Here is a 23418-nt window from a genome sequence, read left to right as displayed (position 1 = left end):
ACAGCAGCTCCCAATCCCACAAATTGGAATCAGACACTTCCCTTGACTTATATAGCTCAACAGCAGCTCCCAATCCCACAAATTGGAATCGAACACTTCCCTTGACCTATATAGCTCAACAGCAACTCCCGATACCGGAACATCCATACCCACAGCCACAGCTGCAACCACAACCACAACCACACACTGGAATTGAACACTTACCTTGACCTGTTATCCTTATGACATCTCCACATATAGCCGTCCCTGGTCTGAGACACCGGAACTTAAGTAAGTCTCATTTCTTCATGACACACTGAACACTTCACGACTTCATCCAAAAATCCGAATAGTTGAAGAAATTTTATTAAAGGCAACGCTCTGTCCCCCATCATCGCTGACAACCGAAAACTGTTGACCTTGCCAGTCATATCCATACCTACCAAAGACATAAAAAAAGCAATTTACCAAAATTCACACACAACGAACAGAAAAAAACTACAATAACATCGACATAACAAAACCAAAATCGTTAACTCACTGAAAAATATTCCACTGGAAGCACAGTCACTACTGATACCATACACATTCCCTGCTACCATGCAAATGAACCCCCTACGCCACGTAACACGATACCCATAAACATACCACCAGAGAGAACCACCGACCATAACAATATGCCACCTATAAACACGCCACACACGCAAACTAAACCAAAAACATCACCTAACACACAACACATAAACACACCATCAGAGAGCACTACCAACCACTTAAAAACAACACCTACAAACACGCCACTCTCACAAACTAAATTCCATGCTGTCATGACGTCACACACCATAATAGCCTTACGTCACAGGTCAAAGCCAACAGGTGCGATTCCTCTCTATATAGTTCAGGTAAGTTCTTGCAACACGTCCTCTATTACTAGAATCCTTCCGGGCTCAATCTACACTACCCTCTGCTACTTACCTTCCTACACCATGTCCCAGGATCCTACCTTCACTCATCCCGCACCCACACCCTCTTCCCTACACTCTCCCTTCCTATGTTCCTTAATCCCTCTCAATCCATTCCTCCATGTTATCAAGTCATCATCATCATCCACTGCACAGACTCACTGGTACCACAATGTGTTCCTGTCCCATGTGCCTACTCCATGAGGTACTCCTATCCAATGCACTAGCTGCCTCCCTCTCAGCCATCCTATCCCAAACCTCCTTCCTGTTCCACGAGTACTTTTTCCCCTCATCCATTCAACCTGGTACAGTCCCTCATCTCAGTCAAGCTGCAGAACTACAGTTCTGACACAGTGCATAGTTGTTACCTTTACCATTAAATTACTTATGGTCCACCAGAACTATCTATTAACATGGTAACATAACTGTTCATTCTCTGTCTTAGTTTTTAGTATTGTTTGATACATCATAAGACTATGTATAATCTCATGGAGATAGTAGTGAGACCTGCAGTTGTGCACTTTAGAATACTGAATTACAAGTTAAAACTGAATACACATAGTTTGCATTAAGACTGCATTCTTCATGGGCGTCATCCATTTACCAAGAGATGAACAGAATTACAGACCTATAATTTTCCAGATAACTTCTTGTTAAACAGCAATATTTATTTATTAAAATGCCTAACAAATATAACAGTCCTGTTCTGAAATAAATCTACTATGGATTAATCCACTCAAATTTCCAATATGGGATTTAAATCTGGGAGGGATGGGAGAGGAGGTGACAACCACAGACCATATGGATAGGGTATTCAGTTTCAGAAGAGAACAGTTACAACAATAATTGCTAATATAAGCAAACATCAATCTGTAGGGACTATTTTATCAAGTATGTCTACTTTTGTTTTTAAGACAATTATTTTTCTAAAAGAGAATGCAGAAACAAGTGTAATGAATAGAGCCTTGTTTTGTTACAATAAATGAATTAGACATGATTGTCACTAGATACTGACTGGTAAAGGAGGTACAGATCACATCTTACTAGAAGATAGTTCTATAAGCGGTTGCTAAAAATATAAAACAACTCCATGGATATATTTTAAAGGGCAAACTGAAACAGTTATTAAATTTTATACTCAGTCAGTTATTTCTGACTCCATTATCTGTAGTACTGTTTTATGTCTTCAATTGCAGTACATTAGTATGATCAAATATTTATATGATAGTGTCTGACACACACATTCATTACATTTAAAGCATTTATATTGTTTTAGGTACAAAGATTATTTTGATTATTAACGATCAGTCAAAATTTGTAACTGATACTAAGACTTTTATAAATACTTGAGAAAAATTGATTTTTAACCTGTATTTTAAGATAAAGATTTATATTTTTTGTAGACTCCTTATGAGGGGGCACAGACTTTGGTGCACCTGGCAGTCACTCCAGGTCTAGAGAAGATTACTGGAAAATATTTTGTGGATTGTGCGGTAAGAATAACTTTTTAAAAATCAGTTTGTTCAAAATATGCATGACTTTAAATGTAAATTCTGAATACTGAGCATAAAATACCCTTTATCATCAGAGCTAGTTACAATTTTAGCAAAATGGACATGTGCAATTGTTTTATTTTTGTGTCAGTTTCTCTAACAGTTTTTTTATATATATCACACACACACTCTGTATTGTAAGACCTACAAAAATAATAAATTTTAAAGTAGGTAATTACATTTTTTGTTTTATAACTTTTGCTTTTCCCTATATATCCTCTGCATAATAATTTAAAAATAGACTCTTTTACATAGTAGTCATCAACAGGGAGTAAATCCCCTACCATTGAAAATTAGTTGCTGTACTGAAGTGCCACACTTCCACATTTGTAATTAATCTTGTCACAATGCTATTGTAACTAAAAACAAATAATGTTTACCGGCAAGATGGCACAGTTGTCAGCACCCTGGACTTGCCCGCGTGGCTAGCCGCGCAGTCTAATGCTCTGCTTCCCAAGCAGGAAGGCATGCCGGTCCCCAGCATGAATCCGCCCAGTGGATTAGTGTTGAGGTCTGGTATGCCAGCCAGGCTGTGAATGGTTTATAAGGCAGTTTTCCATCTGCCTCAGTGAATACGGGCTGGTTCTCCTTATTCGCCTCAGTTACACTATGTCGGCGATTGCTGCACAAACACTGTCTCCATGTACATGTACACCATAATTACTCTACCACGCAGACATTTGGGGTTACACTCATCTGGTATGAGATATTCCTGAGGGGGGGGGGGGGGGGGGGAGGGGGGTCTACTGGGGGCCAAACTACACGATAATCCTGGGTTCGGTGTGGGGCGGCGGTGGGCTGGGGTGGGTGGACTGCTGTGGCCTGTTGTCGGGTTGTGAACCACTGAGGGCTATGATGGGACAAAGTGTCTCCATCATTTCTAGGTTCCTGGTTCAATACATATACACATACACATACACCATGGACTTTAGGAGGATGATGGTTCAAATCCAGTCGAGCCAGCTGTGTCCTGCTACTAGTGCACATGAGTGCAAGTGTGCCTAGTGTAGTGTCGCCATGCTTGTGTACTTAAATCAAGCACCAACTGTACCAGCAAGGGCCGGCCACTGGGGACAGTGTGTAGGAAGGGTGCACAAGCCACAGTCTCTGTCGCAATGTCTATCAGTGACTCGCACCTATATACACGTGGAGCAGTGCTGACTTATTCTCACCATGTTCTTTCATTTTGTACCATTTGCATCAGTTGTTCTGTGTATCTCTTATGTTGCAACTTCTGTATGATTCTTTTGTCTTGTTACATGTAGAGTCACAAGAGGCTTATTTCTGTTATTGTTTGGAGGTTTATGAATAAAGCTCTATTTGTATTACTTGGTTACTAAATGATTGGTAATGAGTTTGGAATAGTTTCTGCATGTGCAGCGTTAAAGTGCTGTTTCATCTTGTTTAGTCACTATGGACACTGTAGTGTTGGCCATGACTGAATAGCTTACTTTGGCAGTGACCACTTTGTTGGCTTCCTTTAACAGTCAGGGTACCATTCCACCAATCTGTCCACCCAGTTTTCCTCCATACGATGATTCATCAACCGAGTGTTTGAAAGCTTACAAGAAAAGACTCATTTTTTGGCTGTCAGTGTGAATGTGCAGGTTCAGTCCAACTACTATTGCAGACCAATGCATGCCATTGCAGAGCAAGTTGAATTCTACTTATGCTGCAAGAAACCAAACTAGTCATAAGGCCCTGGGCAGCTGAATGTCACAGCATTATTGTTGCCTGTAATGACTTATGTAGACTGTTTGGTGCTCTCCGCAATTATGGCTTAACTTTGTGAAAACCTCCTTTGGCAGAAGCTCTGCAAATAGCACAACATTTTGAAGTTTTACAGACAGCTTGTGACCATATTGAAGCATGGAGCAATGTGGCGGTAGTGCCACAAGATGTGCCCACTAGGATGAAAGATAGCTTGCATGAAGAAGCAGCAGTGGTGGTGGTAAACATGCAGGCCCAGTGCCAGGCAGATCGAGGCCAGCCCAAGAAGCTGTGACCACCACAGCGCAAGTGTCAGTGTTCTCTGTTTCCATCTTGTCTTTTATGTTTTGTCCAGAATTGACATTAGCATGCTGTAAGAGCTCGGCTGCTTGTAATGCTTGCCAAAAGAAAGGCCACATTGCCTGCGTGTGTCATTCACTGAAGGTTGCTCAGCATATGGACATGGATGTAAAACTGTGTGTCTCCAATGCTTGTGACTTCTCCCAAGTTGTTCATCAAGGTAAGTGTTTTTTGCCATGTGCTCTAGCTACAGGTCAACCCAAGTGCTGCAGTGGCATTATTGAATTCTCAAGCCCATGTGTGTTTAGGCTACCTGCCATTGACACCAGTCATGCAGTAGCATTTCAGTTATAAAAAACAGACCATTGCACTGTTTGACAATTTATGGCATCTGGCTCTTGCAAGTCAGTGGTTCGTTCCATTACATTTTTGATTGTTGCTAATGCCAGTGTTGAGAACTTACTCAGGATGGATGTATTTCAGGTATTTCGAGCTTCTGTCACGGTGCAAGCTGTTATGTCTAGTGCATGGTTGTCTCCACTGGTTGTAGTTCAGGAGCTGTTGGGGAAACTATGCCTTTGTGATGACTTCAGTACTACTGTCAACACACATTGATTACGGATACGTTTCACCTCACACGCCAGAAGGAACTGTTGGTGAAATTATTGAGTGGCCAGTACTTTTCTAAAATTGATTTGTCTGAAGTGTATCTACAGGTTCATATGGACAAAGAGTCTTGGCAAGTCCTGGTTTTCAATACTCCTTTTGGTCTCTATCAATATTTGCACCTGCCTTTTGGTTGGCTAGCACCCCTGCTATTTTACAATGATTTTTAGAGCAACTGACTATGCCTGTCCTGGATTGCATTAATTATCTGAATGATATTGTTGTCACAGGCTCCTCCACGGCCAATCACTTTAAATATATGTGGACTTCGTTTTCTGTCTTACAGTCAGCAGGCTTATGGTGTAGCCTCAGGAAATCTCAGTTTTTGCAGCCTTCTATTGTTTATTTGTGTTTCAAAGTCTCATGGGATAGGGTTTGCACTTTGCCAGATCACAGCTAGGTGATTATGTTTAGGCCTCTCCCCTTGTCCATGAAGGAGCTTTAGGCCTTCCTAGGGAAAATAATCTACTACCATAAAGTCCTGCTGGGGATAGAATCATTGGTCCACCCATTGCATGCCTTGTTATGCAAGAATGTACCTTTTTGCTGGGCCCTACATTGCAAATGTGCTTTTCAAATTTTGAAACCCAAATTACTCTCAGCCCCTTGTTTAGCTAGGTTCTTTCCAGACCAGCACATACTCTTGATGACTGAAACCTCACAGTGTATCCTCAGCATGATCCTAGTGCACCAATATGCCAATGGCTTTGAATGAACTGTTGCTTTTACACCTAAAACTCTCACTCTGGCCCTGCAGCATTACCCTCAGGTGAAAAAGAGAGACTCTTACCATAGTTTATGCTCTTCAGAAATTTCATACTTTTTTGTTCCCAAGATGGCAGTCATGTTATGGCTCCACCATTCCACCCTCAATCAATTAGAAAGGTGGAACCATTAGTGAGTATGTTCAAGTCCCAAATGAAAAAGTTTTCTGTGGATTCTTTGCCATGTGATGCCCTTCTCCATTTTCTGAGCACCTGTTGCTTCACACCTACATGCTTCACTGCCTTCTGCAGTCTGTGCTGCACCTGCCATGGTTGGGTCTGTCTGGCCGCTTCATGCCGGCATTGCTGGTGTGGGCACCAGGGTTTGGTTGCTGGCCCAAGTGGATACCAGCCACTGTTTTACACCATCAGAGATGCTATCTTTGTGACATCCTTACAGCCAATGTGCTGGTAGCATGCTAGTTTGATCAGATGCATCCCTGATCATTGCCTGCACTCCCAATCACCGCCAGGAGATACCAGTTCACAGGTGTGGCCCCTGTCACTGCAGCCCACCCTACCACCCTCTGCCTTGGGACCATCATCACATGCTGTGGAGGCATCCCCATCATACTGGCTGCCTCCTCCACATGTGGGGCCCTGGTGTTCCAGCTTCCCGGACTAGGCGCTGGCCTGTCTCTGACCTAGGCTATGTCGACACAGCCTGCTGTTTTGGTTGGGCTGCCTCCACCATCCCCTCACCATCACCTCAGCCATCATCGTCGGAGGGTATAGCACGATTTCTTCCACGCTGAGACCTGCCTGCTGATAACAATGCTGAAATGGCAATAGCACCAGCCTCCCTAATGCAGTTGTTGGGGGCTGCATGAGCCCATCACCCTCGGGCATGCCTGCATTTCCATGCATTCCTGCCCTGTGCTCTAGTGCTCAACCGGCTCATTGTACCACCCTAGCTTTGGCACCAGCGGCCATTTCTCCAAATTCGACATGTGTGTGTCTCGTCAGGCAGCCGGCAGCTCCTACATGGCCTGGGCACCCTTGTCGCATGAGGGAGAGATGTGCTGTATCCAGCTACAGGTGCATGTGTGTGCGAGTTTGCTGAGAATAGTGTTGCTGCATGTATGTACTTAAATCAAACACAAATGATCAGCATGGGTGGCCACTAGATGCTGTCTGTAGGAAGCACGCATGTGGCACAGTCTCCATTGCACTTTCTACTGGTGACTCATGTCTATAAACATGTGGAGCAGTACTGACTCTCACTACAAACTTTTAGTTTGTACCACTAACAACAGTTGTTACTGTGTCACTGATTTTGCACCTTCTGTAGGATTCTTTTGTACTGTTACATGTGGAGTCATGAGAGGCTTATTTCCATTATTTATTTTATTTGAATTTTTCTTGCATTACTTCCTTGCCATAGAGCCATCCTGATTAGGTTGACCATAATTTGCTTCAGGTAAATGCTGGGATTGTTCCTTTGGAAGGCATGGCCAATTTTGTACCCCATACTTTTAACAATCTGAGCTGGTCATCTATCTCTAATGGCCTGAATGTCAATAGGATGCAGTAGTATACCGACCCAATACTGGTTACATAGTGACTTACGACCCAATACTGGTTACACAGTGACTTGTCCATGGAATGGACATTTCATTATTCTACATTACTTGCATTGAATGGTATACTCACTTTACCTTAATGTAGTTCTTACTTAGATGACTGTTGAGAAGCTGGCTTTGTTGTCTTCTTACAGAGGTATGCATGAATAATGAATTTTTGTGGATATAGTTTTATACAAGCATGTAAACTGATAAAACAAAATTTCCAATACTGTACAGTATCAGATAATTCTGATTATATCTCAAGCTTGATTATGCCCTCAGAATTCCACAGGTAAGTATTTACCAGATGGAGGGTGGGAATCCCTCGGAACAGTGATGCAACAACCCAATGTTAATAAAAAATTTCACCTTTTCAGTATAAAACAATGGAAAATCCAGGATGGAAAGTATCAGTATTATGGAAAAGAAAGTTACTACTCACCATATAGGGGAGATGCTGTCAGAGACAGGCACAACAAAAAGACTGTCACAAATAAAGCTTTCGGCCAGTAAGGCCTTCATAAAAAAAAAATACAGATGACACACACACACACACACACACACACACACACACACACACACACACACACACACACACAAACAAACAAACAAACAAACAAACAAACAGAGTCTCAAGCCACAATGCGAGCAGCAGCACCAGTGCATGATGGGAGCAGTGACTGAGTGGGGTTAAGGAGGAGGCTGGGGCAGAAAGGGGAAGGGATGATAGAGTAGGGGTGGCAGACAGTGAAGTGCAGCTGGGGAGTGTGCAGGGATGACATTAAGAGTGGGTAGGCTGCTATGTGCAGTTGGGAGGTTAAATGGAGGACAGGGGAGAGGTGGTGGGGGTTCATAAAAGGAGAGAAGTAAAAGACTGGGTGTGATGGCGGAATGAGGTCTGTGTAGTGCTGAAATGGGGGAAAAGGGAGGGGCTGGATGGGTGAGGACAATGACTAATGAAGGTTGAGGCCAGGAGGGTTATGGGAACATAGGAAATGTTGCAGGGAAAGTTCCCACCTACACAATTCAGGAAAGCTGGAGTTGGTGGGAAGGATCTATATGGAACAGACTGTGAAGTAGTCATTGAAATGAAGGATGTCATGTTTGGTGGTGTATTCAGCAACAGTTGTTTCTTGGTCACAGTTTGTTGGTGGCCATTCATGTGGACAGACAGCTTGTTGGTTGTCATGTCCATACAGAATACAGCAGTGGTTGCCACTTAGGCTGTACATCATGTGACTGATTTCACAGGTAGCCCTGCCTTTGATGGGATAGGTGATGTTAGTGACTGGACTGGAGTAGGTGATGATGGGAGGATGTATGGGGTCTTGCATCTAGGTCTATTACAGGGGTATGAGCAGTGAGGTATAGGGTTGGGAGCAGGGGTTATGTAGGGATGGATGAGTATATTGTGTGGTTTGATGGACAGCAGAATGCCACTGTGGGAGGGGTGGGAAGGATAGTGGGAGGACATTTCTCATTTCACCCTGGCAGAGAATGCAATTCAGTTGCTCCAGTCCTGGGTGGTACTGAGTTACAAGGGGAATGGTTCTCTGTGGCCGGACAGTGGGACTTTGGGAGGTGGTGGGAGACTGGAAAGATTTGTTTTTGTACAGGAGATTTGTTTTTGTACAAGGTTGGGAGGATGATTATGGTCCGTGAAGGCTTCAGTGAGAACCTCAGTATATTTTGAGAGGGTCCTCTGTCACTGCAGTTACAATGAGCTTGGATGGAAATTGGCAATTTGTGTTTAGTTCCTATGGGACCAAACTTCTGAGGTCATCGGTCCCTAGGCTTACACACTACTTAACACAACTTAAACTAATTTATACTAAAGACAACACACAAACCCATGCCCAAGGGAGGACTTGAACCTCTGATGGGGTGAGTTGCACAAACTGTGACAAGGTACCTCAGACCGCGTGGCAACCCTGTGTAGCTAGGCTGTATGGAAGAGACTTCTTGGCAATGAGTGGGTGGCAGCTGTCATAGTGGAGGTATTGCTGGTGGTTTAGTAGGTCTGATATGGACAGAGGTAATGATGTAGCCATCTTTGAGGTGGAGGTCAACATCTAGGAAGGTGGCTTGTTGGGTCAAGTAGGACCAGTTGAAGCAAATTGGGGAGAAATTGTTGAGGTTCTGGAGGATTGTGGATAGGGTGTCCACACCCTTGATCCAGATTGCAAAGATGTCATCAACAAATCTGAACCAGGTGTGGAGGTTAGGATTGTGAGTGTTTAGGAAGAATTCCTCTAGATGGCCCTTGAATAAGTTGGCATATGATGGTGCCATGCAGGTGCCCATAGCCATGCCCAGGATTTGTTTGTAGCTAATGCCTTCAAAGGAGAAGTAATTGTGGGTGAGGATATAGTTGATCATGGCGACTAGCAAGGAGGTTGTTGGTTTGGAATGCGTCGGGCATTTGGAAAGGTAGTGTTCAATAGCAGTAAGGCCATGGGCATTAGGAATGTTAGTGAATAGGGACATGGCATCAACAGTGATGAGCAGGGCACCATGTGGTAAATGAGACAGGAACTGTGGAGTGTCAGTGGAGGAAATGGTTGGTATCTTTTATATAGGAGGATAGGTTCTGAGTAATAAGTTGAAGGTGTTGGTTTACAAGAGCAGGGATTCTCTCAGTGGAGTCACAGCAATCGGCCACAATGGTGTGTCCTGAGTGGTTGGGTTTATGGAATTAAGGAAGCATGTAGAAGGTAGGAGTGTGGGGAGTGGTAGGGGTGAGCAGAGAGGTGGACTTGAGGGAGAGGTCCTGGGATGGGCCTAAGATTTGGGGAGTGACTGGGTATCCTGCTGGATTTCTAGAATGGGGATGTATCTGATAGCTGGTTGATTCCTTCTGCCATGTATCACAAGGATGATCTTGTCTTCTGGTATTGATCTGCAATCAATTCCTCTACCATGCTTTTATCAGCAGTTATGGTTCTTACTCTGGTGTCCATTACTTCAATACCACTTCCTCATAGCATCCATTTGCTCAAGTACATAGGCACTAATCTTTCACTTTATTGTTTCACTATCAATTTGGCCTATAAACATAATCTTTACTCTAGTTCAATTGGCAATATATACACATGCTAAAACAAATAACTCATTTGGAAGGAACGGAATTAGAAGACTGACCAGTCAAAGAAAGCAAGGTAAAATTTTCTAACACGTACCATTCAATCAACAACAAAGCAAACGTCATCATTAGCAGTTATTACATTGAAACTGTTTTCATGTGGGCTGTTAGGTGATCAGTAGCATGTTCTAATGACAATTAAACAATTTTAATTGTACATAAATTTTATACACAAGAAAATACAGGGTGATTCAAAAAGAATACCACAACTTTAGGAATTTAAAACTCTACAACGACAAAAGGCAGAGCTAAGCACTATCTGTTGGCGAATTAAGGGAGCTATAAAGTTTCATTTAGTTGTACATTTGTTCGCCATGTCAGCCAATAAAGTTTTTGGTCCCTTTTTCTTCGAAGGTGCTACTGTAACTGGACTACAGTATCTGGAGATGTTAGAGAATTGGCCGTTCCCTCAGCTCGAACAAGAAGCACAATAATTCATATTTCAGCAGGATGGAGCGCCACCACATTGGCACTAATCTGTCCGTAACTACCTGAACGTCAACTACCCGAGGCGATGGATCGGCCGCCAGGCAGCCCGTGACAGAGCACTTCATCACTGGCCTCCAAGAAGCCCTGATCTTACCCTCTGAGATTTTTTATTATGGGGGCATGTTAAGGATATGGTGTTTTGGCCACCTCTCCCAGCCACCATTGATGATTTGAAACGAGAAATAACAGCAGGTATCCAAACTGTTACGCCTGATATGCTACAGAGAGTGTGGAGCGAGTTGGAGTATCGGGTTGATATTGCTCGTGTGTCTGGAGGGGGCCATATTGAACATCTTTGAACTTGTTTTTGAGTGAAAAAAAACCTTTTTAAATACTCTTTGTAATGATGTATAACAGAAGGTTATATTATGTTTCTTTCATTAAATACACATTTTTAAAGTTGTGGTATTCTTTTTGAATCACCCTGTATAATCATTAAATGTTCTTACATTAGTGTGTACACCAACAGATAAATGGACAATCATACTAGCATACTGAAACAGGTCAGGATATGACAGCGTGTTTCACAACATGTCTGCAACTTGATCAAGTGAAATAAATTTAACTTAGCAAAGCTTTTCATATATACCTGTCCAGCAATAATGAGCTCTCCCCCCTCCCCACCACACCCAACATTCTTTGCTATATTGTTCATAGTAAATTTAATGAAATGCACATAAGTAAACAAATCCTAAGTCTGTGCCCAAATGCACTGCCATGGTACCCAGAATAATTTATAATACAAAATGGTTGTCAACTGACACAGGTAACACAATAAAAAAGCTGTGCATAAATAAATAACATCTGAAAATATTTTATAATGCTAATTGAACTGATGTATCTCATTCTGTATCTATGATCAGTATTTTCACTGTGAAATTTATTTCATGAAGAAACAGACAAGATGCCTCCAAATAATGATAAAAGTGTAATATGAGGGGAGTCAAGAAGTTTCTAGCCTAACAAATAGATGATAGGTATTATATTGAAAAATAAATTGGTGTTATGAAATTTCTGTGTACACTAATACACTTGTGTACACACTCAGATAACTTCTGTAAACCATTAAAATAAAATATCTTCAATTTCAATTCCAACCAAGCATTCACTGCATCATCATTGTCAAATGGTTGTCCTTTGAGGTCTTTTTTTAGGTTTGGGAAAATAAAAAAGTCTGATGGAGCCAAAGCTGGAGAATATGACAGATGATTCAAGCCCACAGCCATGCAGACTTCCCAGTGTTATGAGGGCTTTGTGTGCCTGTGTGTTGTCCTGATGCAAAAGAACTACGTGAGCCAATTTTCTGTGCCTTTTCTTCTTTATCACTTCTCTCAAATGGTGCAGGAGGGTGCAATAGTATGATGCATTGACAGCTACACCATTTTGCAATTAATCAATCATAATTACCCCTTCTGCATCCTAGAAGACTGATGCCATCATCTTACTAGCTGATTTTTGAACATGGAATTTTTTTGTAAGGGGGATGAAGGATGTTTCCAATTTTGTGACTGCTGTTTTGTCTCGCTCAAAGCGGTGAACCTACATTTTGTCCATTGTCATATACTTTGCAAGAAAACGTGCTTCATCCACTTCAAATTGGCGAATTATTTCTTTACAACACTGTACATGCTCCTGTCACTGATCTGCATTCAAGTCTTTTGAGACCCACTGAGATAAAACTTTCCATACTCCCAAAAAATCCACAACAATGCCATGAGCACACCCATGGGAAATTCCAAACATGGTTTCAATGTGCTGAAACATTGATTGTCAATCCTGTAAGCTCATACTGTAAATTGCAGTCATTGTTTCATCAGTGGCAATGGTGGCAGGCTTTCTGCTCCTTGGCACATCTTCCACACTAGTTATTCCATGTTAGGAGTCAGATAATCAGTTTTTCACTGTTGCATAAGATGGGACACTGTCCTTAAGTGTATTACGCATGTCCTCCACAATTCCATTGAGCGTCATTGCTTTCAAATGAAGATATTCAGTCACAGCACAGTTCATGGTTCTCTTTATATTTGCCATTTTGCTTACACTACGGTATGCAATGCATCCTAGCAGCAAAGTTAATGAATCTGGAGTCACAAAATTTGACTTGCATACCCACTGGGTCACCATAAAAGTAGGTGGTGTTCGTGTGAGACATTATTGTAACTATCTCGGACAAGACACTTTTTGACTGCCTTTGTATTTCATGAAAAAATTAGTAATGCCTCCAAAGGTAATGGCAATCAGTGTATATCATGTAACTAAATGCACTGACAAATCATATCAGCACATCATAAAATACTGAAGATTGTAAGTAAATCAAAGGAAAATGTAAATATCCTTAACCAGTCACATAAGTGATAACATTCAGTCAATGTTCATTCATAAGTATTGGTTTTCTGAATGCCATTCAAAGTCAAAGTAATGTATGTGTTTGTCAGTGAAAGTAACATGTGTCTGTGACTTTACACAGCAGTGTCAAAATACTGTAATCATGTAGCAGAAAGACTAAATCATGTAGCATGACAAATCCAGTTTATCAGCCTTTTACATTACACAGACAAATATTGAAAATTCATTTGTTCAAGAATGATAAGTGTCATCACATTTTGTTAATAGTATATATTAGCATTTGAAGTTGTTTTTATGAAAAAATAACTGTAATTAACACATGAAAAAAATATTTGGAAAACAATAAAATTTGCAAAATTAATTTATGTCAAATTCTCTGAATACATGGTTTTAGTTCAGTAAGATTCTTCAGTCCAAATGATTTTCTTAATTTCAGATAGGTCAGCCCATAAGTATTGGGGTATGGGTTTGCCAATACCTCAAAGGGACCCCATGTACATATCAAGAATTTTTTAAAACTCAGCTGTCATCAGTTTTGATTTCTCATGTGTCTCAACTAAAAACAAGTCTACTACATTCACCTGTGTTATTTTACCCCTAATATCATGTCTGTTTTAATGGTGTCTCTCTCCTGTGCTGAGATAGGTTTACACTCTGGAAATTCAATGAGTTTATCAATAAGATTAGGTGTTTTTTTTTATCAATTAGTGTTTCATGTGGTAAAAGCCTGTGGACATGTCTTGCTAACTGTTCATCACGTCTTCACTGTTAACTAAGGGTTCAACCCAGGATGGGTGTCTGACTGCAATAAGTATTGCACAGCATATTGATTTCTCTCACATACCTCCCTGCAAGACTACTGGATGATGATAAACTGATATTAAAATGTGTTTTATTTCTGACCTCTCAATGCATGCCTATCATGAATTTGAGACAAACTGTGACCTGTTATCAGACATCATTGCTCCAAGCATGCCTATCTGTGTAAAACAGTCCTCTATTTTTGAAATCAATGCTTCACTTGCTGTTTTTCTAATAGAATATAGTTTGATATATTTTAAAAATAAATCTATTATGACAAATATAAAACCATATCTCCCTTGTTTGTGGTAATGGACAGTAGAAATAGGCTTTTCTGGAATGTTTTTTTTCTGTGCCTTTGATAAGCTATGTTACTTATCTTCACTCACTGGTGTCTGATCACGAATTGAGATTTGTTTTCATACCTTATCCACCATATTCTAAAAGAACACATTCTTCTGTAACTTATTTAAGTATTTTTGAGCACCAAAATATACATATTCATGAGTGTTCATAATAAATTTGTCAGTATACTGTTGTGGCCAACACAATCTCCAATAATCTGAGTCTAAATTTGTTGTTCTTAATAGAATTCCTTTCTATATTCTGTAATATTTGTCAGATTTCTCAAAATTCTTTTTACCAAAGCAACTCTGCACTAGTTTCCAATTATCATCACGATTATGGTTTTTGCAAATGTCATTACAGATGGTCTTAGTTACCTCTTCATCTCTAATTCCTTTCAAAGACATAATCTTCAAATCTTTGTCTTTCTCCTCCCACTTAGTATTACTTTCACCTCCTGCTACTCACAACTGAGACACTGCATCTGCAACTACTTTTCAGGCCCCTTCACATATAGTACTTAATTTCATAGTCAAATTATTATAGAAAAATGGTCCATCTTGTTAACCTGCTGAAATACAGCTTGCACTCCTGAATCTGGTAAATGCCTAGAGTGTAGCTTACAGCTCTTTCTCAGTTACAGTGAAGTTTCTTTCATATTTTTGGAGTCCGTAAAAAACAGCATCAAAACAGATAAAAAAATGAGGATAACTCTGGTCTTTACAGAATGTTGCAGTTACACACAGCACTTTTTATAGAACACAAATCTTCTTTACATTCTGTGTCTCATACCAAAACAGATATCTTTTACAAGTTACACAGACATGCTGCATTCATACACCAACTACTAATTTACTTTCTATAATATCCATACATTCCAAAGGAAAGGACTTAAGTTTTTTCTTATTTTTGAGTACTGGAAACTCAAGAACAGCTTTAATTTTGTTAAAATCTGGCAATGAACTTTTCTCAGTAATGAAATGTTTCAAAATTTTCATTTCACTCATCAGAAATTTACATTTTTCCAATTTTAATGTCATTCTTCATGATATCAGTTTGTCAAATACCACTTTTAAAAACAAACAAGGCTCATTCCTACTCCAAGTGCAAAGCAAAATGTCAGCATATGTGGTTAATTTAGAAGGCAATTCCTGAGCTAATACAAGGTCAGTTACAGAAACATTTAACCCAAAGGACACAACCCAGTACTGGTGACATTTACCACTGTACAAAAATGCTGTGTATTTTCGAGATTCTGTGGCAAGTGGATACCTATGAAACCCAAATGTTAAATCTAGGTTATTGTCAGTTTGATACAATTGAATATATGCAATAATTCATTTATGTCCTCAGGATGGGCATTTTATCTATGTATAAATTTTTTCACATGTTTGGAATTAAAACATACTTGACACCTCCATCACATTTAGCTACAAACAACTACCAAAGGATTATTATAACCATTGCTACTTCTCTCAATTATACCACACTTTTCAATCTTTTGCATCTTCTTTCCAACTTCTGGTTTTCTTGCATTTGGTACATTGTACAGTTTTATAAAAATGGTAAATGAGGTTTCAATTTTAATACACATTCATAATCCTTTACGCTTCCTGGTACATCACTGAACAAGTCCCCATATTCCCATAACAAATCATTTAGCTCATTCTTTTCTTCGTCATGCAGCCCCACAGCTTCAGATATTTTTTCCTAAATTGTTTCATCAATTCCTCTTCAGCTTACAGTACTGTATCATCCTCTACTACATGACCTCCCTCATGTTTTTATGAGTTTTATCCTTTACCTCCATTATACATTTTGGTTGGCTTACGTTTCACTTCTTGTCTGTCATATATAATGTTTCATCATTCCAACCAACAGCTGCATTAAGTCTGTGTAACCAATCTGATCTGGAAATGAGATCTTCACTTAGGTATTGAATTATTAAACAACTACAGCCTCAGTTTCGGATGTCAGTAAAGTTTGATTTCTTACCACTTTGCTGTGTCTTCCAGTAGCCCCTGTAAATCTGACTGCTATTACTGGCATTTCAGTATAATTCTCATTTTGTCTAATGACATCACATAAGGCTTCTGATGTTACAGAAACTGCTACCTGAATCAAGTAATTTTTTTCTTTTCTAGATACCTATTTTAATGTAAGCTTCCAGCATATGGCTTTGTATCAATATTTTAACATAACAAATCTTATTCAACTTCACTGAATTCTATATCCTCACTGTTTTGAATGCTTTTGTTCTTGTTTCTAGTTAAGTCAGTTATCTTCTTCACCCATTCAATATTTAAACCAAAAATGTCACTGCTACTTATATTATCCTGGTCATACATAATCACAAATATAGTGTACAGTATCTCCATTACTCCACAACTTCCTACCAAGTGTTCACAAAGAAAGTGTTCCATAGAAAACATTTGAATGAAAGAGCTTTACATCATGTTCAAAGATATTAAATGTTATAAAAACTTAATAGATTTTAATGTACAGATTTTTATGATAAAGCTTTGAAATATACTCTAAATATACAAGACATAAGTAGTTATGTTTGACATAATTTTTTTTGTGGGTATAGATTTATACAGACATATAAATTTATAAAATGAAATTACCAACAATATTGGATGGTACTGAAGAATTCTGAATGTGTCTCAGTCTTGACTACATCACAACATTAAACCCTAATCTTTCTGTTAGCACACTGAACTTGCATTCAGGAGGATGACAGTTCAATCCCGCGTCCAGCCATTCTCATTTAGGTTTTCCATGATTTCCATAAATTGCTTCAGGAAAATGCCAGGATGGTTCCCTTGAAAGGGTATGGCCGACTTCCTTCACCACTCTTCCCTAATCTGATGAGACCGATGACCCCTCTGTTTGGTCTCTTCCACCTAATCAACCCCCACCCCCTAATCTTCCTACCTTCCACAAATAATGTTGGGAGCCATATTTAAAAGATTTAAAAGAAGAAAAAAAAGAAAAAGAAAAAAGTTAACTACTAATATACCATACAAGAAAAATACTCATCTTTAGTCTGATGATTAACAGGTGTGGCAAAAGGTATGATCTCAGTGATGACTTACTAATCTAATATTTCAGTATGGACTGCTGTTAGCCAGCTTGTAGCTCAGGTATAGTTTAGAATAAACTCTTTGACACTTGGTGTTAACTGCATGCTAATCACTCATTGATAGCTGCTAGGCAACTGAAGACTGATGACAACTGTCACAACAATTGGTGGGTAACTGCATCTGGACATCAATTGCCTGAGTGAGGACATGTGGCTGCTTTTATCCACAATCCGTGGATGAATTATCATCTGCACTCTATTTGTAGGATGTAGGAAATAGTCTCTGGCATCAGCAACCTCTGCAGCATCTGACAACTACTGGTGTACTGATAGGATACGTTGATGTTTTGTGATGGAAGTAGATGAAGGTCCCTGTTATGTGCACTATTTATGTGGCGACTGATCATAAATGAAGTGGCACAACTCTGTGAAGTACTTGGCTGGTGTAACCCTCTGAGGATACAGCTTTGTACTTTGAGAGACAGTGACCAGCAGACTCTGTACTTTACAGTTAATTTTCATTTTAATATAACTGATAATTGAAATAATGATACATGTTTCCAGAATGAGATTTTCACTCTGCAGCGGAGTGTGTGCTGATATGAAACTTCCTGGCAGATTAAAACTGTGTGCCCGACCGAGACTCGAACTCGGGACCTTTGCCTTTCGCAGGCAAGTGCTCTACCATCTGAGCTACCGAAGCACGACTCACGCCCGGTACTCACAGCTTTACTTTTGTCAGTATCTCGTCTCCTACCTTCCAAACTTTACAGAAGCTCTCCTGTGAACCTTGCAGAACTAGCACTCCTGAAAGAAAGGATATAGCGGAGACATGGCTTAGCCACAGCCTGGGGGATGTTTCCAGAATGAGATTTTCACTCTGCAAGTTTCATATCAGCGCACACTCTGCTGCAGAGTGAAAATCTCATTCTGGAAACATCCCCCAGGCTGTGGCTAAGCCATGTCTCCGCTATATCCTTTCTTTCAGGAGTGCTAGTTCTGCAAGGTTCGCAGGAGAGCTTCTGTAAAGTTTGGAAGGTAGGAGACGAGATACTGACAGAAGTAAAGCTGTGAGTACCGGGCATGAGTCGTGCTTCGGTAGCTCAGATGGTAGAGCACTTGCCCGCGAAAGGCAAAGGTCCCGAGTTCGAGTCTCGGTTGGGCACACAGTTTTAATCTGCCAGGAAGTTTCATGATACATGTTGCCTATGTAAACTGCCCTATAACACTCAGTGTGAATTCAGAACTACACTCAGTTTTATTTCAGAAAATTATGAGCTATTTATGAGGCACTAACAGAAACAAAAACACAACAGGTAAAAAATCATTAGCTCTCTGGGAACATAAGTTCTTATGTTCAGTTAGAAAGAGGAAAGAGTTGGAGAAAATATAGTTATTCAGGGACCAATTGAGAGAGTTTACTGAGAATCGCAAGTTCTAAGACACACAATAAGGCAGGTTGACAGGAATATCAGCACTGAAATGCTAGAAATGGGTCTCACACAAAAACCTGAGAAATGAGTGTAATACAAAATAACTGTAAAACACTTCCAATTTTATAACATCACAAATCTTGGTGACTCATTTAAAGTTTGTCACAATTGCTTTCTACTACATTGATACTATGTGTTCCACAAATTCTTTTTGTTGTGAGTGGGCTGGCTCATTCTTAATGGTTGAAATTTCTTTTAGACAACTACAGTGAAGTCAGATATTAACAAATGTTTGGTTGATGTTTCCAGTTCATCAATGATAAACACACTTAAATTACAAGCACATGTCTTAAAACTACAATTTATTTATGAGAAATTACAAATTAAATAAAACTTTAGACTTGAGAAGATTGAACTATATTAGCAACCTTTCTGACATCAATAATTTAAAGCCAACATTTTTAATCATTTTTGTCTCTTGAGATATCTGTTATGCAAATATAAAATTAATATAGTTTTCCACCTAAGTTCACTTTCAGATTTATTTTAACAAGTTTCTAGCTTTGAACATCTTCATAGCAGCTGTACATAAGTTATAGTAGTTCAAAAGAAAAATACCTTTTGCATACTACACACCAAGTTTTTCTTTTTAATTCTCTTGTGCACCCAGACACATCTTGCCTTAGTTACAAGGCACCTTCAGTGGGTGTCATTAAATATTACATAATGTTTTTGTTTGCATATATAGGTCATAGATTTAGATTTATAGGTCATAGATTTAAAATATTTCTTTGAAGTTTCTGTAATAAAATGGAACAGTACTTACAGGTCAGTATCTATTTCATTATTTTTAAGCCAAACAGCTTTCTCTCATGGGAAAAACTGGCTGAAAGTTTGCAGTTTTCCTTTTGGTCACTGTTTTCAACATGGGCAGAAAACTGTTGTTAAAGATCTATATGTTGAAAATAGTGACCAAAAGGAAAATGCAGAAAATGGCAATTAAAGTGCTATATACTGAAAACAATGATCAAGTGGAGAACTTCAGACTTTCAGCCAATTCATTACATGAGAGAAAACTGGTTTCAAAATAATGCATTAGATGCTGATCTGTAAGTACTTTTCCATTTTATTATAAAAATCTCAAAGAACTGTTTTAAAGGTATAACCTATACATGCAAATGATAACTTATATTGAAAACAAAAACACACCCACTGTAGATGCCCTGTGACTAAGGTAAACACGTCCAGGTGCACAAGATGATTATATATATGTATGTGGCTGAGGGACTGCATCAGCTTTCAGACAACACTACATACAAAGTTCGCCAAGGTAATCCCATTCCTGATGTCCAGGTGGAGCTTCACGGAATCCCCAGAACCTTAGGCTCCCTACCAAACCTTTCACCTGACTCCATCAACCTCCTGACCCCAGCGACATCCCACCCCTACCTTCTACCTACTTCCTAAAATTCACAAACCCAATCATCCCGGCTGCCCCATTGTAGCTGGTTACCAAGCCCCCACAGAACGTATCTCTGCCTACGTAGATCAACACCTTCAACCCATTACATGATGTCTCCCATCCTTCATCAAAGACACCAACCACTTTCTCGAACGCCTGGAATCCTTACCCAGTGTGTTACCTGCGGAAACCATCCTTGTAACCACTGATGCCACTTCCTTATACACAAATAGCCCGCACGTCAACCCAAAGTTTGGTACAGATTTATTGATGACATCTTCATGATCTGGACTCTCAGTGAAGAAGAACTCCAGAATTTACTCTCCAACCTCAACTCCTTTGGTTCCATCAGATTCACCTGGTCCTACTCCAAATCCCATGCCACTTTCCTCGATGTTGACCTCCATCTGTCCAATGGTCAGCTTCACACATCCGTCCACATCAAACCCACCAACAAGGAACAGTACCTCCATTTTGACAGCTGCCACCTATTCCATATTAAACGGTCACTTCCCTACAGCTTAGGTCTTCATGGCAAACAAATCTGATCCAGTCCTGAATCCCTGAACCATTACACCAATAACCTGAAAACAGCTTTCGCATCCCGCAACTATCCTTCCGACCTGGTACAGAAGCAAATAGCTAGAGCCACTTCCTCATCCCCTCAAACCCAGAACCTCCCACAGAAGAACCCCAAAAGAGCCCCACTTGTGACAGGATACTTTCCGGGACTGGATCAGACTCTAAATGTGGCTCTCCAGCAGGGATACGACTTCCTCAAATCCTGCCCTGAAATGAGATCCATCCTTCATGAAATCCTCCCCACTCCACCAAGAGTGTCTTTCCGCCCAAATGTAACCTATGATTTTCAGCTTTCACCTCCCAGCATTGATCTGTCAGGTGATTGCAACTCTTAATATTAATCTTGGTTATTAATTTTGATAACTTGTCTCCATTTTACATATATTAATTTTTTCTATTATTTTTGGAATTTTACTGTCTTCCAACTTCTTATTGCTGGCAGACTTTTTTTTTTCTTTTTGTTCTTTATTTTCATTCTTATTAAGTGAGGAAGAATAATAAATAGCAGATGAATGGAATCCAGCAACAGAATTAAATATGGTGCTGTTAAACACACTTGATACAGACTTATTTGTGAATGTGAATGCCACCAGTGAGAACACTTTACACTGAGGTTTAATTCTGTTGACAATGTGCTGAAATGAATTAACAATAACAGTGGAAAGTCCAGGTTAGAACAATTAGTTTGGCCCCTGTGTCCAGAGATGACAGTGGCCATGTGTATGTATGAATGTGTGCACGTGTTTTTCTAAATATAATGAGGGACTTGGTCCAGTAGCTTATTCTACTTTTAAATGTGCTTGTCTGCTGCTCTCTGCCTCCTGTATTTAGTGTTTACACTTACCAGTCATAACTGGACATAGAAGCAAATCCCCTGTTGGCTTTTATAATTGATTAAATTGTTTTATTTTCAATATGTGATTGTTTTAACCTACAATTATCTGCATGACAAGTTCGTTTCCTCTACAAACAGTTTAATCTCACACACAATATTTCATGACATCAGATTCCAACAAAGTTCAACATGTTTGTATTCTTGAAAATCAATGTATCACATAGTGCAAAACAAAGTCAATAATCATTTAATGTTAACTCCAGATTCAAAATTTGTACTCCATATCACCAAAACTGCCATGCTTTGTCACACATATTTTGTATAAAATTACTGTTTTCACATTATGGGAACGGGATGCATGTAGAGGTATACTGAACAAACTGTCCTACAAATATCTGCACATAAATATTTATTTCCACAGTAGACTTACACATGTACACAGCACGAGGCTTAAATGCAGACTGCTAGAATAACATGGCGGCTTGAATGTGCAATCTCTGTCTAAGATCATGTTGTTCATGGTCAATATGACCTATCGATACCACATCATCATCAGTGTAAACAAAATTTCCATGTCCATAACTATACACCTTTCATCCACCATTTCTTACCTGACATTTATAGGAGAGAGAGAGAGAGAGAGAGAGAGAGAGAGAGAGAGAGAGAGAGAGAGAGAGAGAGAGAGAGAGAGAGAGAGAGAGTCTCAAGTCTTATGTTAACTTAACCTTATTTATTTATCATTACAGGAAGACAAGCCATTACCTCTGGCAACAGATGAGGGTATGGCAAAGAAGCTCTGGGAGATCACTGAACAATTTGTGGGTCTCAAACCAGAAGAGAAATTCTGGTGATTAATATATGCCTTGGTTGTAAAAGGCTACTGTTACTAATATTTCTGTGAATCTACTAAGATATTTTGATATTTTAATAAAATATTATCTTCATGTTGAATTATGCTTTGAAATGTCATTCCTTCTAATCCATTTTCCAATGTATTTTCTGTGTTATCGGGGATCAGTTCCTGACATGGTAGTTTGTTGTTATGTATTTATTATTTGGTAGAATTTACATTAACATGCAACAAACAGGAAAAACATGGAGTAGAGGCCCAAATATAAAGAAAACATCAAATATATTGTTTTCATCTCAATTAGCATATTATGATACTCGTTTATACTATAAGTAATAGATGTATTAATCTGCTGTATGTATGGTTTGGGTTAGTTTAGTCCATAGATCATATTTTGCAATGATATTAGGCACATTGAGAGGGTATGAGATTTTCCGTGGTTTTTCCATTAATAATTCTTATTAAAGTCAGTGGGCTAATCAGAATCTTCCATACCATAGTAGTATGTAGATGAACCAGTTTGACAAATTTTACGTTACAGGGATGAGG

The 23418-nt window shown here is 39.5% G+C and overlaps 1 protein-coding gene across 1 annotated transcript in view; it reads left to right on the top strand.

The window, feature by feature from the left end:
* Positions 1-22970, top strand: part of LOC126473400 (retinol dehydrogenase 14-like) — a 90202-nt gene extending 67232 nt beyond the window's left edge. Inside the window, exons 6-7 of the mRNA XM_050100411.1 lie at positions 2345-2434; positions 22766-22970. Coding sequence (XP_049956368.1) covers positions 2345-2434; positions 22766-22870 — 195 coding nt within the window. The 3' untranslated portion in view covers positions 22871-22970. The remainder of the gene's footprint in view (positions 1-2344; positions 2435-22765) is intronic.
* The last annotated feature ends 448 nt before the right edge of the window (positions 22971-23418 follow it).

The sequence above is a fragment of the Schistocerca serialis genome, chromosome 4 (assembly GCF_023864345.2).
Source record: "Schistocerca serialis cubense isolate TAMUIC-IGC-003099 chromosome 4, iqSchSeri2.2, whole genome shotgun sequence".
In the NCBI taxonomy this organism is placed as follows: domain Eukaryota; kingdom Metazoa; phylum Arthropoda; class Insecta; order Orthoptera; family Acrididae; genus Schistocerca; species Schistocerca serialis.
The sequence above is the reverse complement of the archived record's forward strand: the minus strand, read 5'-3'. Positions and strand labels throughout refer to the sequence as shown.